The sequence below is a fragment of the Vicugna pacos genome, chromosome X (genome assembly GCF_048564905.1).
Source record: "Vicugna pacos chromosome X, VicPac4, whole genome shotgun sequence".
Lineage (NCBI taxonomy): Eukaryota > Metazoa > Chordata > Mammalia > Artiodactyla > Camelidae > Vicugna > Vicugna pacos.
This window is the reverse complement of record NC_133023.1, coordinates 22,650,774-22,675,735: the sequence shown is the minus strand read 5'-3', so window position 1 is coordinate 22,675,735 and position 24,962 is coordinate 22,650,774. Positions and strand designations below refer to the sequence as shown.

The following is a 24,962-nucleotide window of genomic DNA, read 5'->3' as shown; positions in this document are numbered from 1 at the left end:
TTCAGTTTTCCTAAAGGACTTCTTCATTGTGTGTTCTGATGAACAAACTGGGAAGAATTATCAAAAAAGGAAAACCCAGTGTATGGTGACATTTATCCACTGCAAACTGTAATTTTATATTCCAAAGAGTGATGGCAACTGTAATGACAGAAGCAATAACGCCTATACCGGTGTTTCTCAGTGAGTGGTCTGTGGGCCTCCACATTAGAATCACCTGTGAAGTGTGTTAAGTAAATTCTGGGCCCCACTCCAGTACTATTGGAGTTCAATCTGAATTTCCATTTTTAACAAGCTGTCCAGGCAATTGTTCTGAAGTCTAAAATTTGAGACCCAACTGTTTGGCTCCTATAGTTTGCAACTCTGGTTATTTTATAGAATCACCTGGAGAGTTTATGGAAAAAACAATAGGGACAAACTCAGACTACTTTCATCTGACATCTCTGGACTTTTGGGAGTTTTTAAAACTTCCCAGGTGATTCTAAGTGCACCCAAGTCTTAGAACTATTACTATTAGGCCCAAAAGAATGATGCTGTGAAAGAACTATCTCACCCCTTGCCAAACCTTCATGTCACAGTATCAAGCATGCAAAATCACAGTTTCTATTCATATATTATAATTTTTAGCAATAAATTTTCCATTTTATTTAGGAAAAGCATGCCGAGGCCACTTAAGAAAGGATTTTCAGAGTCCGGTTTTCCTTTCAAGTTCATAGTTGCATAAACAGTTCGTTATTGCCAAGGACGATAGAATAACTGAGATATTTCATTGCTTAATTTAATTTAGTTCTGTTTGTTGTTCATGTAGACTTTTGGCATGTTCTCGTGCCCTCTGATTTTTGGGATGGTTTCCTACTATGGGGTTTATTTTCCATGAGTTAGAAGTTGGACTGCCTTAGCAGTTGTTCCATAATCCAGTCATTCATGAGTGACTTTGATGACCTTTGCCATCTATCACCTTCCCTACGCTATTATTTACCTATAATTTTGTTTAAATCATGTAGTAGACAGTATTCTACCAGAAATAGTGTCCATAAAGTCAGGTTTGATGTACTACTTAAAAAAAACCCTAACATATTCTAAATCAAATACATAATCATAAATAAAAATCTCCCTCTGTGTACCATCTCAAACCAACATATCACTGGGATAAAAACCCCTAATTTGGGCAAATAATTGGCTAAACTATTTGTCAAATTTAGATGTTCTCTAACCTTTAGAACTTCACCCCACCCTCCCCCACACAGAGTATCACTGGGCATTAAACATTGATTGAAAATTCAAGCTTAATGAAGCAATGTGTCTGAATTACTCTTACAGGCCACACATACATGTTAAAAATCCTACAGCATTAAGTGAACAGGTCACACTAATTTAATTCTCTGAATATTTGTTTCATTCTATGTTTCTTATTTTCTAGTCAATGTAGATCTGATGTCAATTAGGAATCTTCCGGAAATAAGATGTTCCTTGAGTATCAGTCTTTTAACCACCTGCTAATAATATGAGCATGATTGAAAGTTCCTGAGAATGTATGTGTGTGAGGTGCACAAATAGTCCCAAATACTCTTCAACTATAGAGTTCTCTCCTGATATTTTTAATAATAGGTCAGATCCTATGATTCACGATTTAAAATGCAATACGGAAATGACACACTGAGTCATAATCCATATAACATTTTTCTTTTTCAGTAGAAGTTATTTTTTTCACAATGAAAAACCCTACCGAGGTAGAAATGACTTTATGAGATTTCAAATATATTAATTACTTTGAAGTCCAACCGGAAATAATCTTATAGTTTAAAAAATATTACTTTCAATTATTCATAATGATTTATCTCTGCTTCATCTTTGATAAGTGTTTCATAAACAGCTGTCCTAAGATATGAATTTTGCCTAAACCGCTCATTTATTCTGAGAGGTTTATGGCTGTTCACTTGTTACGCTTGTGATGGAAAGATTTACCACGATCCCTTCCCCCCAAATAAATAAATAATAACCTTATTTATCTTTAACATAAAATGAAAAATAAGGCCAAAAACATTTCCCTTTAGGAATAACTGTGCACTACGAGTAGGTGCAAATAGAGTAAAAAAAAATAAGATGATTAAAGATCTTGGTCACTTTAAAATATTACCTCAGGGGACTTTATTTTAAGGTCCTTATGTGAGTAGTACCCTAAAAAGAAAGGAATAAAATACCTGGGGAGCAAGAAGTAAGGAAAAGAAACAGCAAAGAGAATTCACACGTTATCATTCCTTTCATTTTGTTTCTCAAAGAATTTGATGAAACAGATGAAGGAAAGATGCAGAATTTAACCTTGAAAAGATCATTAATGTGAGAGTAACTTCTAAGTGATTGAGTTTGTGATTCAAACTTCTCACAAATCCAGTAGTGAAGCAAAAAAGACAGATTGCAAATGCACTTGACTTTTCAACAAGGTTTTTCTCTTTGTTCAGCCAACTGGCCATTTAAGTCCCTTTCTTCATAATCATAATAGGATCTAAGTTTAAGCTTATACAGACATGAACAGAGAGGGAGAGAAAAGTATAACAAGAGTTATCAAATTAACGAAGGTACTTACATAGGTTCCAACAACACATTATTTAATTTATTTTCATCTATGATCAGGTAGAAACCAGAAGAAACATTTGTAGCTTAATAAATAATTTAATTTCTTGAATTTCTATGTAACATATAAATTTATTTTTACAGGATATATAGAGAGCATACTCATAGAGAGCAACAGACTTATGAAACGACTATAAAACACAAATTATAATTCAAGTTTAAAATTTCTCATTTTTACACTTGTATTTGTCTATTTTCCTATTGCTAGTCAAAGCAAAACCAAATATATAATCGTAAGTATTCTAAGAAAAAAAGGAGCGCCTCCATCACCTACGCATGAGTTACATACATTCTAGATTGTACAAAATCAAAGAGGGTAGGCAAAACTAAAGAGAAACACTATGTAAAATGCACTTTTTACTGACTGTTAAACATTTCTGAGAGTGTCTGAGTTTAAAATTTGACTTGAACACCAGCAGAGGAAAATGACTAAATTCACTTTCCTATTTGGGTTCCCTCAAACTCTGAAAATGCAAAAGTTTTTACAATTCAATAGCAAGTTATATGAACATATTTCCACTACTTTGGTGGAAAGAACACTCTAAGGAGTCTAGCTACCAGGAGCATATGTTGCAAGGAATATGGACAACTGTCCATGTATCCTAACATAAAGATGTCTTCATCCCAGTTGAGAATTAACCTAAAACACTCACATCTGATGTCCCCAAATTTAGTCTCTCATTGACTAGTAAGGATAGATCCAAATTACTTTGCCACATGTTCATGCACTATGTAATATGTCATTTTACATTAAATCTTTTTTTTTTGTAATGACCAGCATGCCCTTTGAAACTTAAGGTTATCTGGACTATGAAGACTGAAATTTACACAACAACAATATTACATGTAATAGTCTCAAGTTCATGTGCAGTTCTTCGGTTTCTACTCATTAAGTAGTGGAGGGAATACAGTGTAATGACTTACAGCAACTGCCTTTGTTAGTAAGAGAATACTTTTCAGGCTGTGGACCCTGGGGGATGCATCAACGAAGGTAGCGAATGGTAGAAAAACAATAATGCCTTACTTGACTTACTTTAATGAACAATCCAGAAACATGAGTTTGCCAGTGGACTCAGAGACTATTTAGAGGAACGTTTACTAAAGAGCAGAAGGAAATTTTTCTTTTTATGTTATCTTATGTGTCTATAATGGAGAGATGTTTTGTATTTTGAGCCTGGAAGGAAGAAATGATACTTGATGGAAGATTAGAACAGAGTTCCTTCTTTTCATTCTGGGCCTTTTCTATGCATGTAACTGAAGTTTGATGATGACAAAACACACAAAATTAGGATTAGGATCAAGTCATAATTATCATCCTTTATCCAAACTCATACAGGTCTTTCAGTTCTGTGTGGCAGTATCTTAGTTATTGAGACAGCACAGACTTTCATTTTGTTGCCAATCATGAGTAAAAAGTAAAACTTTAAATAACTACCACCTCTCTTCAGTTTATCCTCTAAATTCTTCGTCCTGCCCCAAAGTTGTATCATAAATTCTAAAACTGGCCAAAGCACAGCTGCTGAAAACAAAGTATATAGCCAATTCTAAATCTTAGCATAAGAAAACTGCATCCCTTTGGAAAAACAGGTTGTTTCTTCTACTCCTATACTAGATTAATTCTTCTAAGTTTTGTTGTAGGAAACATGATTAAATCCAAACCATAAAAAAGTTTAATGAAATAAGGCATCATGCCAAATGGCCTGATTTCACACTCCCCCAAACTATCTTTTGAGTAAATTAAGAAATGAGTAAACTATCATAGTAGTTAGTCAACTCTCATTTATTTGGGTGTGAATTACTTGTCATCAAGGAAAGTTTTTCCTCACTATAAACCAAGTCTCCCACAAAGTTGGGTTATGTTGGAAGAGGAATTGCCTCTGTTTGTTAAAAGAACAATAATCATTCCCTGAATTTTCATGAGTGAAGGTAAGGAATACTAGCCATCACAGAGTCTGCAAGATATAAGGTTTTTCCGAATGTCAGTTTCTGAGAATATGCTCTAAATCCAAACATCAATAACCTTTTAGGTGACAGATGTCTTTTGAGACTCAGATCCCAGAAGACATAGTTTTGCACACATTCAAAATTTTGTCTGGAATTTCAACGGCTTTCCTTTAATCCTTTTTTTATAGACTCAAGGTATCCTTGAACCCAAGTTTAAGGTTTATTGTTAAGAATAATCCAAACTTGACTGTTGGTTACATTCTTTGTTCAGAACAATAAAGTGGGAAGCGTTAGTGATAAGACAAGGAATATCTCTGTTTACATGAACATGCTGCTCCCACTAGGGAACTCAGTTGCATCATCATCTCTTTGTAATAACAATATATATTGTTAAAAAATTCTTCAGTGATAGGGCATATGTGTCTGCAGGTAGGACTTCTTACTCATTCAACAATAGTTCACCTTTCTTAATCAACCATGACAGTAATGGGAATAATGAACAAGCAAGTTCAGATCACAAACAGTAAGGGATTTTCCTCTTTTGTGTCTACGTATTCTCTTAGTTCCATTCATCTTACTACCACAAGTAAAATTTAGTAAGCTTTCTTCTGGGACTAATGATTTAACTTAAACTAAATTTTACAAAGACAGAAATTAAGCACAAGATAAAAATCACTTCTTAGAAAGAGGAGAACTATGGTGTCATTCCAGAATCAGAAAATACTTTACAAGTGTACGATTTAATGTTCTCCTGGAAACAGTGATCTTAATTCACATAAGTGGTATCTGTCAAAGTTAACGACGATTCTAGGATAAACAAAACTTACTTGGTGTTTAGGATTGGCTCTCAGTTAATATTTGTTCTTGTTATAAAATGCTAAATAATAACGAAATAAGGAAGAAAGCAGTCTCTAGGTATTTAGGTCCATAAGGTTCAAATACATAGACTATGAAGAAAGTAATAAACACAAAATGGTTGACTGAACAATCAGTTGTTTAGCTATAGAAATATAGTAGCTTCAGGTCTCTTAACTCATTGTGTCTTAGATTTACTTCATATAATTGATCTAAACTTAGACCCACTGGCTGCATGAGATACAAATTTCTTCTCTGCCCATAGGAGTCGTAAGGAATGGATTACAAATTAAATAATCAAAGATTTGAGCACCAGTATAAAGGGCAGGACGCTCACAGGCAGCAACTAGAGGTTACATTAAAGAACCAGGTGGACTTTCGAATCCATAATATGTCACTGAGAGTCTGAGCAGCGATTGATGAAAAACAGGCAAGGCCAAACATCACGCATGTCCAAGTCCAGAAGCCCATTATCTCCCTCAGCTTGGCTAACATAGTCACACTTCCAACTATGTTTTTACAACTAGCATATTCTTATTCCCCATAGCCCCCACCGAAAAAAGAGAAGGATGAAACCTAAGCACTAGGGAAAATACATTTTTTTCTCTCTTTATTGTGAATTCTAACATAACTTTTGTTAAACATAGAGCACGTGAACACATGACAGTTTCCTTCATTTGTTCTCACAAGGAGCTGATAGAGGAATACTTGGTAGGAATGTTTCTAAAGCCAGAGATAGCTTCTTCTCCATTTATTTCATTTTCTAAAAATATGACAAAGCATTAGAGGAAAAGAAAGGTTTTAAGTTGTGAGAATATCAAATATTACCCATCAATCCCTGAATCATGCTATTCAAAGTGCTTAAATCTACACTAAAAATAGAACATAAAATGTACTCCCAATGCAGCTAAATTAACACCTATGGATGCCTAAAATATGACTGTGGTCTGATTACTTCCCCTACATTTATTCCACACTTCCATCGTACACTTAAGAAAGAAAGAAAGAAAGAAAGAAAGAAAGAAAGAAAGAAAGAAAGAAAGAAAGAAAGGAAGAAAGGAAGAAACCAGGCCATTGCCATGTTTGCAGTTTTCTGAGCACTGGGGGGATCTGGAATCCAGTCCAATGAGGTTCACTGCCACCAGTCCCTGACAAGTGTCCATAGTACAAAGTAAACAATGGCCTTCTTGGATTCTGAAAATAACCCAATGTGCAAAGCTGACCTTCAAGTTTATGTGTCCTTGCAGCTTCAATTCTGGTTTGTGAAAATGTGACACAGGTCCAAGGGGAGCTCGGGAAGAAAGAACAGACTGTAGAGAAGGACCCAGGTGAGTTGTCAGGGAAATAAGCATTTTTTTACCAAATAAAAATCAATGTACATCCCAAGGCTCCTTTCCCTTGTCACACAAATATGAGACTTTTGCATTGTTACAAAATTCTTATAATCACCTCTCATACACTTGCAATTCAATTTTACCCTCCCCAGTGAACTCTGCTGAAGTTTACGTTTTAGTGCGTGTGGCCTACTCACACCTTAGTATTGTGACCACAGCTGCTTCAGAACTGTGTTCTCATTATACGGTGTTAGGAAGAAACCAAACATACAAGTCACTACACAAGCCCACAGACAAGGACTGGAATGGAAGTTCCTACAGTGAGTCACTGAAGTAATGTGTAAGTTCTTTTATCAGTGTTTTCATCACATTGATTTTTTTTTTAAACTAAAAGCTACTTAGGTAATATTTCCCTTGAGCAATTCTGCCCTCTGCAAGTTCCTTTATGATTGATTTTGCATCATTTTCAACATGAATATGTATTAGCTGCTTATGTCATCGATTTCAAACATAAAGCTAAATGGTAAGGGATGTATTTCCTGGGAGCATCAGCTTTCTGTTTCTGAAAGAGAATTACACGGTTAAAATAAAATTAATTCTTTATACAGTAAAATTAATTATTTTAAATACTTTCTCATCTAATTTAAAAACTATTTTGTGTAAATAATGTTTATTTTGAAAATACTGATTTCTGTTGGTATTCATATGTTTGACCTCCTGAGTTCTTATATAAACACTTTGATATTAATAAGTGTTGCTTATGTTCACAAACTGAAACCACACACTTGATTCTGAATATAGCACTGAAAATTAAATACAGCGAATTAACATTTAAATACAAGGGGACCCCATAATAAGTTTCACAGATTTGTTCTGACTCTTTAGAATATAACATTTTGTATAATACAAGGTGACAAAATATATTTGATGACACATCCTGTCCTTCCCTTTGGTTTGGAAGCCTTCAACGTAAATTTCACTTTGACTTGTGTTGATTCACCCTTCTGAGTTAACTTGCCTGGCATTTGCACATAATCTCATTTGCAGAAAAATTATAGAAGGAAAAGAGGAAGTAGAATATTAAACAAAAACAGCCACAAACACATTCATGCCTTTCCAGGAAGTGATCAAATATAGGGCTTGATTTTTTTGTTGTTTTTTTGTTTTTTTGTTTTTTTTGTTTGTTTCTTTTGTTTTGCTGTGTGTTTTATATATATATATATATATATATTTATATAAGGGTACATCAACTCATTTATAAAACGGAAACAGCACACTCTCCCCCATTTTCATGCCCTTGATCTTCTCTTCTTAGCACTCTGTAGTGGTCACTGGCAAGTGACTAGCACACTTTTGGGTCTGGAGTGTATTCTGACGAGCAGTGAATTAAATGTTAAGACAGTTAGACCCACCCCCACCCCTTCTCAGAGTTTACATATCATGCCGCCATTAGAAGGGTAGAGGTGGGGAATGAGGTGGGACAAGGAAGAGATTCAGGGCTCTGATTGGCGGGGCCCTCCTATGAACAAGTGTTCTTCTCATGGTTTTTTTTTTCTTCCCCAAATGGCAATGCTGGCATTCGTTGCACTGCTCTCTGAAGGCCCACATGGCCCTGCTGATCCTAGGCAGAACCCAAGAGAGGATCCGGTGCTCCTTGTCCCATCGGATAGATTTGTCCAAGCACCCCAAGGAAATGTTAAAAGCAAAACAAAATCAAGGAAAGGAAATGAAAACCCATTCTAAAACTAAACTAATGAAGCAAAAAAGGGTTTTCTATCTATACAGAAGTCTCTTCTTTAAAAAAATGTAAATTTACAAATTCCAATGACATATAAAACAAAGTCAAAAAATGTAATGGTAAGAGACGTGGTAAAACAGGAAGACACTGATGCTACAAAGAAATTGCAAAAAACATATGTACAAGACCCTGTTTTTCCTCATGTTCTAGAGATTGTAATGCATGTTTTTAACAGCAGCAGTCGAGGATTTAGTTCCAGGCACTGGACTGCAGACTCCACGCAAACTCCCAGGGACTGGATGTCCCTTGCTTTTCTGTCACCAAATCACACTGGATATACTGGTCTCCCTTGGCAACAGCGGCAGGATGGCACTGTTTGTGTGGGCCTCATCTGGATTCTGCTCCCTGCTCGATTTTGTCTGTGGCCGCTGCCCGTTGATGAGTGTCATAGGGATGTTACAGTAGGTATGCTGATTTCCTATGGAGGTAAGAGGCAGGGTGCCGGTAGGAGGTACGTCGTACTCATAGCTTCGGTAGTAGTGTTTCTGACGCATCTGTGAATGGTACGTGTTGTGAAAGGTGGAACGGAGATCTGGATGGGCAGTGGCTAGAGCTGTGGAGGTGGCCGCAGCCATGGAAATGGCTGAGACAGTCTGCAGCTCCCCAAAAGGCCCCTGCTCACTAACATCTAAAGCCTGCTCGTGTGTAATGGGTTCTATCCTCTTAAAAGGCATTTCATATTGTAAACGTTTCCAGAACTTAGAGTTCAACTTGTTGCATTTTGGTCCATGCCATTTAATAACGGTCAGGAGCTTGATGGTGTGCTTGAGGGCCTCCACCTCCTGGTAGTTCATAATTCCTCGTAGTTCACTGCACTCAATTAGTATTACTTTAATTTCTCCAGTCACAAGCATGTTTCGAAGTCTGGTCTCCAGCTCAAAGATGCTCCAGCCCCTTCTGACTACGTAATTTGGGGTCATGACAATAATTAGCCGCTTGCTTTGATCTACACACCTTGCCACATCTTCAATGTATGCTACAAAAGAGAAAAGGGTTTGTCAGAATAAGTAAATTGAACATTTGGTCCAGAAAGCCTCGGTAGACTCTCTCTCACATTAAATGAGAATTGCTGGCTGTTGGGTAAAACTCTGAGAAGATGAAAATAGCCAATGATCACTTTGAATAGTGTATGGACTTTTCTTCTCTCAGTGTTAGAAATAGTTTCCCAGGTACAAATCGCTCATATCGTTTCTTTAAATGTCAAGGCTCATAACATGAGATGCTTTATAGAATAATGGAAGTAGCTCTTCAGGGGTATCAAAACTTATTTTTCAGATGAACACGCAATGACATTTCTTTCTTGAAAAACTGACAGACGGAGAAGAACCAAAAGTTAAAATCCGGTCTAAAAAATGATGATTATGCAGACAGACAATAAGAATATGCACACTCTTAAATGAAAACATTAACTTACTTCCAGTTGGGATTAAATCTCTATCTGGTATAAACAACTTATATCCATAATGCTTTTCAAGCATATCAGGTAGGATTTCAAGAGCAAAGCGTTCTTCTTCCCCAGTCTCTTGATTCCACTGGTCAGGATCCACTTTGGTGTATGATAAATATGCATCATAATCTTTATTATCTGTCAAAAACATTACAGAGTAAAGTTGAAGTCACTACTCTACAAAAAAAAAAACAATAGGACATGAAAAGATTCACTTCTTTTCATAAACATCTCCAAATGTTCCACTTCTCGGAGACCAAAGAAGAGTCTTCGCTGATTTTCATTAAGAATTCAATAATGCCTAGTATTCTGGAACTAATTTGGGGGTATGAGGGAGGGTTACATTTTTCTGTTGTTGTTATTAAGACAGTAAGACAAAAAATAATGAAAAGAGCAATGAAATGTTAACTTCCATACTTTTCATGCACAGATCACAGAGAAGAATCTTGATGGCTTCCACATATTTGGATAGTATGTTCTTAGTCTAAATAATTGTACACCACCTAATCCTTCCTTTGGTGATTTTACTCTGTTGATAAAAAACAGAAAACTGAAATGGGCTTGATTGTGGAAAAATGATTTTTAGGTTGTGTGCACTGTGCTGATTTTCCGTTGAAGAGAAAATAAAACCAAACTTAGAATAATTAATTTTTTATTGGGAGCTGGTTCTTGGGTCTTAGGACCGAGACTATCAGCACACTGAATTATAGAAAAACATATTGTTTTTTGGATCTCCACTTATCTCATATGTAAAATATCACCAAATTATCGTGTTAATCAGTTTGATGATAAGAATCAAAACTACAATATAAAATGGATGAAACTTAGTTCTAAAATATGATTTTGTTCCTCATCCTTCCCCCTTTTTTTTAACAAAAGAACTCTTCAAATATTTGATGGCTACAATCATGCATTATCTTCATCTTAATTTTTTAACTTAAACATCCCCAAATTCTCACTTGTTGCTTCTAAGAAGAAGTCATTTATCTTCTGCCTAGTCTTTCATTTGTCAATGTCCTTTTCAGAGTGTGATATCAGGATTCATAATTCATCTCAATTCTAGATACTGTCAATACATTGAGTCTATTAATATCAATATCCTTAGCTTTCTTTTGTGCTTCTCTGATGATTGTCAGCATATTACTTGATTATTAGATCAAGCTGCATTGAAACACTCCTAAATTCCAGAACAAAATGAACTTTGCATTTAGCATAGATAATTAAAAACTTTTGGAGTACAAAACATCAAAGACAGATGGGCATCCTTGACTTGCTCTCGGTGGCTTTGGAACACTCCTTTTGCCTTCAGGGACACTAAAGCTCACTTCCAAAGATCCATATGTGTGTGTTCATTTTAGTAGTCTTATAATTGTGAGCCACTTAGAAGTCATTCTGCAACTTGTTAGAGAAAACTCAGAAAGCTGTTTACTTTATCTAAAGTTAAAATAGGTGTACAAGGAACTAGTAACTGCACTACAGGATCCCTGGGAAAACATCTTTAGCTATGGGAGACTTTTTTAAAGCAGCTTTCAGGTTAAAAAAAAAGGTTAAAAAAAAAAGATCATCCCAAACATGTCATATTTTGGTATTTGGTATTTTCTTTATTCTTCAACCAGGATATAGTTGTACATATTACAAATAAAATTTAATTTTCACAAAAAACAATAATCATATTTGTTATACCATGTCTGTGCACATATGTCAGGAGTCTACAGTGGTATCATTTTGTTGATGTAAACACTTTAGTTGACTAAGAAATCATAGAAAATAGCACAAATAAAGCTATAATACCAGTTAATATTTAATTGAAATGTCCATTTATTAGATATTCACATGCCATATCTATGAGATAAAAATCTTCCTTTATTATATGGGTCAGTAGCTTCCAGTCTAGTAGAATATGCAGACAAGACAACAGTCTATTTCCAGAGGATCAATGTGTAGTTGATCTAAGAGTAGTACAGGGGTCATGGGCCAAAAGGAGGACTCTTTAAGTCAGATGGCAGATTGCAGAATGATTTCATGCATGGACTATTTTCTTTCTGGGAGGGTGCTCTCCAATTTTCTATAAAGTATTACAAAGTGTTGAAGTATGCTCAGATCTGGCATGCATAATGTCTAGACCCTCATTCCTTGACCTTTGTCTTCTGTAGGCTTAAAAATCTTTGAAAACCACACCAACATGAACACTGAAAAGAATAGAGCACTTATGACTCAGAAGAGATGTAAACAACTGGTCCCACCAATACGGGTAAGTTCCAGCTGGATATAGTGATACTGCTTACATGACACTGTTTCTGGTTCCTCTGCCTCCTCCATGGACATCTCTATTCCAATCTATAAATGCTGTCATTTCTCAAGATGTTTTCTATGGCTTGCGTCATTTTTCTCTCAGCCTTCTTTCCCTTAAAAATCCCCTTTCTTTCCATGACAACAACAGTCAGTTCTGTGTAGATGTCTCCCTAATTTACATGTCCAATCCTGTTTTTTTTCTTGTGAACCTGTAACTTGAACCCCTTAATTTGGATGTTCAGTATGCATTTCACATTCAACATGTTCACAACATAACAAGCTTCCCATCTCACGCCTTCACATTTTATTTCACTTAAATTTTAGTAACATAATAATCTCACTTCTTTAGTCTCCAAACTTCAGATGCATGTTCCACTTACTCCTTTTCATTACTAATAATCTCATAGCCAATCAGTGGTAAAATTCCTTTGGGTTTTATGTCCATCCTAGGTGAGGTCCTACTCTTCTCAAGTGTTACATTTTATGCTCTTCCCTCTCTGTTTCCTTATTCTTCTTGCCCATTCCACACAGAATCACAAAATTCATTTTTCCAAACCTCACCACTGATTATCTTTATGGTAGCTTGACAAATATTTATGGCTATCCATTGTCATAAAACCAGTAGCTAACGCTGCAGTTGATTTCCCTTGAATTTGAGTCTGATATCTTTGAGTTAAAGGTGAACTCTTCTCCCATGTATTATATAATTCTACTCACATCTTATCTTCTTTCTTTGACCACAAGATCCTTGACTCAGATATATGACCAGAGCTTAGTACATGTTCAAACATCTGTTGATTAAATGAATGAATGGCCTCTCATTTGGGTATTACATGACTTATATCTTATAGCCAGTGTGGAGATTTTCTCAAGACTTGGGCCATTTCCTACGAGAGATGGTTTCAGTGATACACATTCCAAGTTGCCTGAACTCCTCAAGTAATTACTAGGAGCTATGGGGTTGAAGTTCAGCAAAGCTCCTTTGGAATAATCTCAAACTGTAGTTTCTCACTGTAACTCAATGGAAGACCTCAGAGTTCTTGTAAACTTCTCTGAAAAAGTGGTTTCCAGACTTAAGCATGAACAGTAACAATTAGAAAGGCTTGTTAAAATACAGATTGCTAGGCCCCACCTCCAGAGTTTTTCATTTGGAAGATCTAGAATAGGTCCTGAGAATTTACATTTATAGCAAACTCTCAGATGATACTGCTGCTGGTCCAGGGACAGAGGTTGAGAAACTCTGCTCTAAGACAGGGTATAGGCATCCAGAGGTCTCAAAGGCATCAAAGAATTGAAATCAGCTGCCAGGTAATGGAATTAGAGTACCATAAAACCTACACACTGCAGCCTCAGCTCCATAATAAGTGATCTTGATTATTTACAGGGCATGTGCTATAAATAAAATAGCTGAAAATTCACACTTTCATCAAAAAGGGGATAGATTCTTGTCTAGACTAATATATTCAGTAACCATATTAAGCTTATGAACCTCAGGAATGAGTGCTGTGGTCTCAGTGAGTTTCTATCTCTTTATATCAGGTGGATGAGTTTATAACATTTAAGCGAGTATCTCCTAGATAAAAGGGAGTTGCTCAAAGTAGGTTATTTGGGTAGTAAATGTGGCTAAAAAGCCCCTTGCAAGCATCTGAAGCAGCATCCTCCCTCAAATTAGCAGGACACTTGATTGATATCTAACTCCTCTTTCCCCAGAGTCTATGTCAGTGCAGTAAGGAGCTAGGCATTTATTTACCATCAGAAGCAAACTCCTGGTTTGAAAGTTATCAGACTGCAAATACTGTTCCAGATATCATGCTAAATTCAGCAATATTTTCTGATCCAAAATCATATGAATTCTAAGATTTCTTTTCTCCCCCAGTTATCAGCTGAATATGAATCTTAGGAAGTATCTCTTAGATTATTTTTGATATCTCTAAGAACATATATTGACTAATCTTAATGTGTATGATCTTCATGTGACTGGAGAAACTTTAAAATTGAGATTATTTTTATAACCACAGAAAAAAACAAAATTATGCTAAAATTTGTAAAGGCTAGGTCTGTAACCTTTTAAATTCAACTTAATTTTATAAACAGCTTAAAACTAGTTAGCCATAACAGGGTAGTACAATAACATATTTCTTATTCTGAACTTTATTCCCTAAATTTTATTTTCTGTAATTTACACCCCTAACTATAATTCTACTGACTACAGAGATGAAAAGCAGCTGATGTACACACTCTTTGTAATAATCTTCATAAACTCTAATATAGTCATTGATTTACTCTTTTCCATGATTTTCAAGAGATTCTGACTGCTGCAATGTCCCACAAAAAAAGAAAAAGAGGAGTGACATCAGCAAGATGGCCCAGTAAGATACCCTTTGCACGTATCCTTTCAGCCACAGTACAGAGCCAGGCCTGCCCACCCAAGGACCCATCCAGCCACCAGGTAGAAGCTCTCTCAGGGACCTGGTGGGAGCCACACTCATCCACATACCTGGTAATTGGTCCACTGAGTGAAGATCCAATTGTGAATCCTGATGTGGACACTTGTCCAATCGCTATCCTACTGAACAATGTACTAGAGGCAGTCCTGTCTACCTAGAGACTAGACAGGGCAAACCTGAGCTCCTGCTAACAAGTCTGTCAACCATGAACTTTAGTGCATCCCTGGTAACAGCCTCAAAACTGGCTCCAACCTAGAATGATTGTGATTCTGGAGGTAATCCCATTGGCCTGGGGAAGACTGGAGAACATCTTTACCTGCTAAAATCAGGCTGTAAAGACTAGAAGACACATCATGGTTCCTGACTGCAGACCATACTACAAAATGATAGTAATCAAAACAGTATAGTACTAGTATAAAAAACAGACACATAGACCAACGGAACAAAATTGAGAGTCCAGAAAGAGACCCATGCATATGTGGTCAATTAATATTTGACAAGGGGGCCAAGAATACTCCATGTGGAAAGGATAATCTTTTTAATACGTGATGCTGGGAAAACTGGGTATCCATATGCAAAAGAATGAAGTTAGGCCCCTATCTTACACTGCTCACAAATTTTAATTTGAAATGGATTAAAGACTTAAATTTAAATGTAAAACTTGAAACCATAAAACTCCTAGAAGAAAACATAGGGAAAAAGCTCCTTGACATTGGTCTTGGCAATGATTCTCTGGATATGACACAAAAAGCACAAGCTACAAAAGCAAAAATAAATAAGTGGGACTAAATCAAACTAAAAAGCTTCTGTGCAGTAAAAGAAATAATCAATAAATAAAAAGGCAACCTACAGAATGGGAAAAAATATCTTCACACCACATATCAGACAAGGGGAGGGTTAATATCTAAAATATATAAGGAACTCATACAACTCAATAGCAAAAAGACTAATAATCCAATTAAACATGGGCAGAAGACCTGAATAGACATTTAAGATACACAGTGGCCAACAGGTATATGAAAAGATGCTCAATATCACTAACCATCAGTAAATGCAAATCAAAACTACAATGAGATGTTACCTTACACTTGTTAGGATGGCTATTATCAAAAAGACAAGATAATAAGTATCACAAGGACGTGGAAGAAAGGGAACCCTTGTGCACTGTTGGTGGGAATGTAAGTTGGTGCAGCCACTATGAAAAACAGTATGGATATTCCTCAAATAATTAAATGCATAGGTACCATATGATCCAGCAATCTCACTTCTGGGTATATGTCTGAAGGAAATAAAACCATTATCTCAAAGAGATAGCTGAACCCCAGTATCACTGCAGCATTATTCACAATAACCAATATGTACAAACAACTTAAGTGTACATCAATGAATGAATGGACAAAGAAAACATCATATATATATACACGCACACACACACACACACACATATATATACACACACACACACACATACACACGCACACATATATACATATACACACAGTGGAATATTATTCATCTATAAAAATGAAGGAAATTTTGTATTTTGTGATAATTTGGATGGACCTTGAGGGCAGCACGCTTAACTGAAACAAGGCAGAGAGAGACTGACAAATACTGCATGATCTGACTTATACTGTGGAATCAAAAAAGCTGAATTCATAGAAACAGAATAGAATGGTGGTTGTCAGGGGCTGGTAAGTAGGGGAAAGGGAGTGACATTGGCAAAGTAAACAAATGTCCAGCTATAAGACAAACAATTTCTGATATACAGCTTGGTGACTATGGTTAACAATACTGTATCATATACCAGAGAGTGCAGAGAGTAGATCTTTAAAAAGTTTTTTTGGTTTTTGTTTATTTGTTTTTGTTTTTTGGGGTGGAGGTAATTAGGTTTATTTATTTATTTATTTATCTATTTATCTATTAATTTATTTAATGGAGGTACTGGGGATTGAACCCAGGACCTTGTGCATGCTAGGCATGCACTCTACCACTGAGCTATACCCTCCCCCCAAAGAGCAGATCTTAAATGTTTTCACCACAAAAAAGAAATAGTTAAGTGAAGTGATAGATACATTAACTAACCTTATTGTAGCAATCATTTCACCATATATATGTGTGTGTGTGTCAAATTATCATATTGTGCATCTTAAAGTTACACAGTGTTATATGTCATTTATATCTCAATAAAGCTGGGGGGAGAGAAAAACAAATAAACAAAAAACATAAGACTCAACCAATTAAGTAGTTGCTTTGTTACTCAGAGTTAAACAACTAGTACAGTAGAATTTTCTCCTTCAATTTATAGCATAAAGTACTATATTTTAAAAACATATATTTGAGAGGAAAAAAGTTTGGACTCCAGAGTTAAGAAATAAAAATATGAGTTTAAAATATTATTAAGAAATCTTGATGAGAGAAGGAAAATAGGAACTGTGTATCAGGAATAACAAAGTGGTTTAGAAAAATGATAAATTAGTATTTTTCTCTTTGACATATGAGAGGATATTAGTAAATTCTCTTCAGAAGGACTGAGAAGTCAGAGAATCTGGATTTGTTAGAACAACAGAGCTTTCAAGAAAATGTAGACTGAAGACTCCTTTATCAAGATGAAGGTGGTGGCTATGTTGGATGTGGGCTAGGAGAGAGATTTACTGACAATATAAATGGCTTGAGATTGACATTCAGGTCTTTGGGAGTTTTTAACCTTTAAACACCCACTGAATAGTCATCAGATGTTATTGACAGCTGGCCATTTCTTTTTTTTATTATTATTCTCAAATATTATGTCACATACATGAAACTGACTAGCAACAGAGGCCATTATTCAGCAAACGGGTTACCAAAATGAGACCACGGTAGAGCTCAATGATGAATTGTGTATTTCATTTTAAAAGGCAATTTTTGATGCATGCATGTAGCATATTAGCACAGAATTATGTGATCATTAAAAACTAACACTGACGTAACTTGAATAAATAAGAGTTTTTGAAAAATTAAGTCATTCCTTTCTTGTATCTCAGATTTGCCTTCATATGCTCTGTCACATTTCCAATATATAATTTTTCAATTAAAAACTCTGCAGAAATAGATAATGTATCTTTGAATAAAAAACATTCAGCATATATTAATATTCTGACTTTGTGATTACTGAATGTCATTGTTTTAATAAATTCCCCTTTTCATGTCAATTTTGCCATGGCAACATCTGGCAATTACATTCTAAAATAAAGCTGTTTGAGTTTTAAACTTTGAAAATTTAATAATATTCTTCTAGCTTACATGTTTTATTATTTCATACTTTTCTGGACTATTTGAAACCATAGAGTCTCAAACACTGAAATGTGTCACTAATTAAAAAATATATGGCATAACATAGTGAAGGAAAAAACAAAAACAGCAGCTGAGCTCAAATCCTGACCATCATTAATTTTTATTTTACTCATTTGAGACTGTGTTTCCTGATCTATAAAATAGCAGTTCCGTAAAGGAGATTTCTAGGGTTAAATGAGTCCCCATCATAAAACAAAATGCTTGGTTCAAAGGAGGCATTCAGTAGATATTAATTTCCTTCCCTCACATCCTTAAGAGGAGAGCGGGCAGCACAGATGATAGAAGTTGTAATTAAGAGGGTCAGAGGTAGCAGAGTGGTCCAGGGAGTATGGAATTTGAGGTAAGAAGCCTTGATTCCTACCACTTAACAGCTTACAATTTTGGGCAAGTTGTACATCAAAAACAACTACAGATTTGTCCTTCTTGAACTCAAAACCACATTCTAGATTGTTCATGTGTAGGCAAATTATCTAATCACCACCACCAAAAAATACCCCCAAAATACAAACAAACAAAAAACCCTACCTAAAGTGTTTCAAAATGATTTTACAGAAGTACTGTGCTACAGTGATAGACATGATGACAATAATTTCTGAAACTTAATACTGAGTAACCTTGTAATTGAGGGAGAAAAAAAATAAATTTTATGACCTAAAAGTGCATAGATATCCATAGATATCCATGTATTTCATAGGCTTGAAATGGAACAGCTCTTCAAATTTTCCAGAGTCAGTGCATGAAGGTTATAAAAGATTTCTTTAACTCATTTTGTCCAATCCCTGTAATAACTCTCAAAGTAGAACTAGGAGAGATCTCTTTCTTCATCTTTAAAATAGGCATTGTATTAGTCATTACACTGTTCTTTTAAGGTTGCCTTGCCATCATTGTGAATAAGCACACCCCTCATACCTCATACTCAGGGGCTAAAAAGAAAAACAAAACAGCTTGCACTTTGAGAGAAAGAAACATAAAGTAGATTCACCCTGTCTAGCACTAGATCCTCTCCACAAAATTGAATCTTAAACCTGTTCCCATAAGTTATTCCCTTATGAAAACTTATGCAGTACCTTATCGACACCCACCAATATAATCATCAACGTAAGAGAGCAGCTGTTTGTTGTTTTTTTTTTCATTAATAGACTACCTATTATGTTTTCTTTAAATATTTGTTTTATTTTTATTTGTAAAGCTAGTTCTAAACTCTAGACACCCTTGCAAAATGCTGGAATAATTCTTGTCTCCATGACTTTGTCTTTGAGCCTCCTTCTCACAGAAATAAATGAGATAAGGAATCTTGAATTCACAATGCTTTACAAGTAGTAAGAATTCACCAGAAAGTGCTTACTACTCAACGTGAAAAGGGCTATAAAAATGATGTGCCTGAAGTGCCATTTTAGTAAAGATGAAGGAGAAAATAACTAGACCTTGCGATTATGATGGGAGTATTTATAAGTTAAGGGGAAATGTGAACTGTGTTTGAGAGAGAGAAAGAGAGAAGGGAGGGAGGAGAGACAGGGAGGAAGGAAGAAAGGAAGGAGGAAAAGAAGGAAGGAAAGAAGGAAAGAAGGAAGGAAGAACTACCTTCATTCAAGCTTTTAAACAAAAGTGGAAGGGAAACCCCAGTCGGAGGCATGGAGGAGCAAAGGAGTCTGATGTTGTTATGATAACTGTATTTTCTTCGTAATTATTCCAGCAAAGCTGGTGGGATATTGTGTTAGTGTATGCTCAGCTCTAGAGACGGGAGGCTGCCTTTATCAGGATGCTCAGTTAGCATTTAATTAGAATAAGGCAATGCTCTAGAGCACTTCAACGCTACAAGCACTTAAACTATCTTTATTTTTGATCAAAAGTAAATGCTGCATTAATTAGCACAATGAATATTAGAAACCACGTTTCATTGCTAAAATTAGTGGCTTTTTACTAAGTACAATGGATCCTGGAAATGGACCCCCCATGGTGAAATCAGTGCTATTCAAGACATACGCAACACTTAACATAATTTAGAGACACATCCCACTCCTCAAGTATGTAGTGGGGCCAGTGGCCTGCCCTCTTGGGGAAGCTGTTCCAGGCTTGATTCCAAATGGTCCTGTGTCCTGATGAGAAATATTTTTTCTTCAGAAATTCAAATTTATTTCAGAAAGAATTTTAAAAGTTATATGTAATAAAAAAGACAGTAAAATGTTAAAAATTTTTGAAAAAAAACAGGTATAAACATCTCAGAACATAACACCCTACAATGCTGTTTATATGTCTGAATATTACCTTTCAGTTCTTACCTGCATGGAGACATAGCTATCTGCAAAGCTGATGATTGTAGTAGACAAACCTTTTTGTATTCTGCTTTTTATTTGATACCATGACATTGCTCTGTACCATTACTCAGTTGATGAAGAATATTCTTTGTTGTTATTAGATGGTTAGCCTAATCATGCCACTGAAATATTGTCACATTTGCTTCAGGGGAAACTTTTTGTAAGATTTTTTGGGAACATAAATGTACACACACACTCATACACAATCACATGACAGAGTTGGAACTGCTTCAAATTTATAGGATGGGTTACATGCTTGTTTATTAAAAAATGTCTATGCAGCAGAATTTGCCCAAATTTTCCTTCACTATTTTATGGAATCAAGGTGGGAGAGGAATAATTAACCTTCTCCCATCCCTAACCATTATAGTTACCTTATTGTTCCAAAGGGACCTGAGATTTATGCATGACTGCGTTGTCCTGGGTCAGTTCTCAACAGCTGTGTTTGTCCAAAGACCAGTATTTGATTCTAACTGGAATTTTGCATGATCAGATTCCACAGGGGTGGCAAGACTGCAAATTTAAGTTGGGCCACTCTGTTACAGTAACTGCTTTCTGAAATAAGAAAGTTTTCTGCGGTGGCAGGCAACATAGAGACATGCTTTTCTCCAAAGAATCACAGTAAATTTGTACTTTTAAAGAGAAGTTTGGCCGAGTGTGGAGGATAAAATAGAGAGTAGTGGTTACCAGTGGGGGAAGGGGAGGGGTATTATAGGAGTGGGGAAGTGGGAGGTACAAACTATTGGGTGTAAGACAGGCTCAAGGATGTATTGTACAACATGGGGAATATAGCTAATATTTTGTAATGACTGTAAATGGAAAGTAACCTTTAAAATTGTATAAAAAATTTAAAAATTTTTAAAGTATGCAATAAAATAAAATAAAATAGAGGGGTAGATAATGAAGGCCAAGAGGATGGTATAGGAGGCTTGGACAAGACATTTGCAATGAAGAGTAATAGAAAAGTCTATTTTCAAGAGGTACCATTAACTGACCATGATGGCTAACTGAAAATGGCAGATGAGGAGGAAGTGAAGTAAATGCAGTAGAGAAGGATACAAAAAGTTGAGATGTCAAATGGAGGATGACAAGGAATGAGTGTGAGGGTGGGTGATTTAAAAGCTAGGGTTGGGACCTATTAGAGTGGAAATAACCAATAGGTTACTAGAAACAAACGATAGCAAAACAAGAGAACTGGGAGAAGAACATTTAGATTTAGGAGTCATTTGTGCATAAATGCAAGTGTAGATAGTATTGTACATGTCAACTAAAAAGGTGAGTGTTGCAGAATTCGAAGAGAAGTGGTAAGGCCTGAGTCCAAAGGAAACAATAAAATGTAAGGTTATGTAGAGGGGTATAAGAAGTGATGTGAACCAACCAAGAGAGCAAAGCATCAGTATGTTCTATCTTAGAGAAACAGACTCCTTCTGATATAGAACTGATACAGTCAGGTAGTGCCCATTGTAATGACTTGAAAGGAACTGACTGAATGTGTCCCAGATGCCAAATAGTCCATCTCCTAGTCTGAAACAGTGGCTGAAATTTCCGGAATTTGGAGTCATTTAGACCTGGGTTTAAATTCTATCTTTCTGGTTGTATGATTCTCTGAGTATCACTGAAGTAGGCAACACAGCACTTGTCATTCAATGAATATTCAGTAAATGATCAATGAATCTATTATTACCAAAAACCATAAGACTGACATTACTTCAAAATATGACCTAAACTTTCTTTCCCTATTCTTCTTCACACTCTTTGCCTTTGCTTCCAAGAATACTTCACGTACCCCCTTTCAGGGGAGGTAACATGGTAGCCTTTGACTTTCAAATCATATTTTTACAGCCAAGTCAAGAATATGAAAAGCTTGGGGTCACTTAACCATAGCTTTTCTTTGGAAGAAGAAAGGACTTGTGGGAGAGCAATGAAGAATGTAGATTTGATGATGTTAGAGAAAATTTCCCACACTAGAAGAGTGGATATTTATTCAACCATAATAGCATGTGTAGAAGGATCTAAGGGGATATGACTAAGGTTTAGAAACATCTAAACTCTCCAGAGTCTTCGACTATTCAGAATATGACAAATAAAAATTACACTGGAAATTGATAGTTTCGGTGAAATCATTCATATCATTCAGAACACAAATGTATTCAAAATAGGGTTAATAAAGTGCGACTTGTTTAGGCAATCTCCTTTTTCAAATACCGTTTACTGTGCTAATTTTGCAAACAACAGCAGATCTTTAGGTTGTATTGAACATACCAAATTTTTAAAAGGCCAAAAATAATAGGGGCTCAGTGTTCAATAAAGGAAAGGCTTTGGAAACAGATCTATTTTCAAATCCCATCTTGGCTACTTACAGCAATACTCGTGTTATCTTCTTCAGTAAGTTATTTAACCTCTGAGAGCCTCAATTGCTTTATCATTAAAATGGAGATTATAATACTGACCTCAGAATTTTTGGAGGCTTAGCAAAAATGATTTTAAGAATGTCTAGTACTTTGCTTGATACTCATTCAACAATGATTCTGACATTAACAATTTTCTCATATTTCTTTGAAGCAGTAGCAAAAAATTTAATAATTTGTATGAACAGGCAAGAAAGTTACAAACAAAGAATAAACAGGTAAATCCTCACTTTAAAAATGAAAAAAAAAAAGTTTTGCTGCAGCACAGACTTCACTCTAATGGGAAGGGGAGAAGGTTAAACAAAGAGGAGTATCAGGAATGCAACTTATTCAGACAATCTACAGCTCTACCTGTGATTTACTCCAGAGGACCCTGGAAATGTGGTAACATGGGCAATTTCCTCATTTTCCTTGGTACCATCTAGTGAAAAACTGATAGTGAATAAAAAAAGTTTACAAATATGATGAAGAAACCATCACCATCTGTACTATTCCTTGTCAGTTCACATACACTTCCTATATTGCAAGTCTAGCTTTTATATGAACCAGTTTCAGATGATTAAAAAAGGCAAAAAACCTGTTAGTCCCCTAATGGGCATTTTACAGAGCTCAATTTTAAGGACCTCATATTCTTCTTAGGTTGTATACATATTCATGACTGACCAGAGGCAAATAATAATTCTGATTTCTATGAAAACACTATTCATTTATCTAACGTGAGTAAAAATATTAGAGGTATTATTATGAAAACAATGTGCTGGTGCACTTTCCTATCTGTTGCTCCACATTTAGAATAAAAATTAGCCTGTCTAAATATAGCTAAATAAACAGGATTGAAAAGACTGCTGGATGAATTCTAAAAAATTCAGTACAATTTATTATAACTGATCAGTCTAAACAAGGAACAAATTGAGCTTCACTTCAAACTATTGGGCTAGGGAACACAATTAAAAGAGACACTCCTTACCTATACAGAAGTAAAGCTGGACTTTCAGTACTGATTACAAGGTGAGAGAAAATAACACTCTGATAACACTGCAATCAGCGTTTGTAATTCGCAAGTGCTGTTTGGAATACCATACTAAAAAGGGTAGGTGTTGCTTTACAATTTTCAGAGGAAAATATCTATTGTCTCCAAAGCATCACACATATCCTTTCATAGAAAAGATGAATTTACAAACTGAACACTGAAAGCCTATAAGAGCTGCTGTCAATGGCTATGCACGAAACTTTTCCTTCCCCTTAGTAAAACAAAAAGAATATTTAGAGAGAACATTAAAAGAAGGAACTCATCTTACCTCCATCCAGCTCCTCAGCCCCAAAATGATTCCTGTAGAAGAGCATGATTTCTATCTTGTAACACTTGTAGATGGTCACCAAACAAACAAGCAGCAGCAGGATAGCACCAAGCCCTCCAGCAAGTTCAACTGTATACATCAGCTCTGGAAAAAAAAATCACAAGAGTGAATTATACCATATTCACATACAAACTCATAAATTCAACTTGATTTCACAGTTTTCTGGATGAGACCAGATGTGGGTAATGGATTAACGCAACTTCTTTCCTTTCTGCATAAGAATTTGACCTTTTGATAACTTTCTAGCTGTTTCCTTGGTAACCAGATAAGGTGGTATGTGGTAACTGTGTTGCTAAGCAACATTGCTTATGGTAAAAATGAACCTATGTTGGTAGATTGCATTTGGACCGAAAGAATTATAAATACTTGATCGGAAACTATTAATTTTGGGTTTGCCGGAATACAGTAACTCTTACACATAAAACCATCCTTTGTGGGAATCTGCAAGCTATGCTTATGGAGTTGACAAAAGAAATATTGGTTCTTGTGGATATGAAGCTTTTAAGCCAGGATGGTTTCTGAACTCATCCAATGTGAATCTTGATCCTTCTCACCTGAGTTGTCACCTGGGGGTTGGGGCTGAGGAGAGATAAGGGGTCAAGCAGCATAGCTCCTGAAGGGCACTGTGCACTGTTGCATAGAGTGTTGGATGGACCACCTAATGAATACTGTCTGCTGGCTCCTCCCAGGAGCAATAACTCTTGTCCTATATCTTTATCTGAATAGCATGGTGCCAAAGTGGCCAACCACAGCCTTGGAGAATGAATGCTAACTTGGGCTTAAGAAGTAGATACTCTAGTGGA

General features: G+C 35.8%; 1 protein-coding gene across 1 annotated transcript in view; it reads right to left on the bottom strand.

Annotated features, from left to right (window-relative positions):
* Positions 1-7,949: 7,949 nt before the first annotated feature.
* Positions 7,950-24,962, bottom strand: part of IL1RAPL1 (interleukin 1 receptor accessory protein like 1) — a 1,130,590-nt gene continuing 1,113,577 nt past the window's right edge. Inside the window, exons 9-11 of the mRNA XM_006209422.4 lie at positions 24,100-24,243; positions 9,974-10,144; positions 7,950-9,535 (exon numbers count right to left, since the gene is read on the bottom strand). Coding sequence (XP_006209484.1) covers positions 8,817-9,535; positions 9,974-10,144; positions 24,100-24,243 — 1,034 coding nt within the window. The 3' untranslated portion in view covers positions 7,950-8,816. The remainder of the gene's footprint in view (positions 9,536-9,973; positions 10,145-24,099; positions 24,244-24,962) is intronic.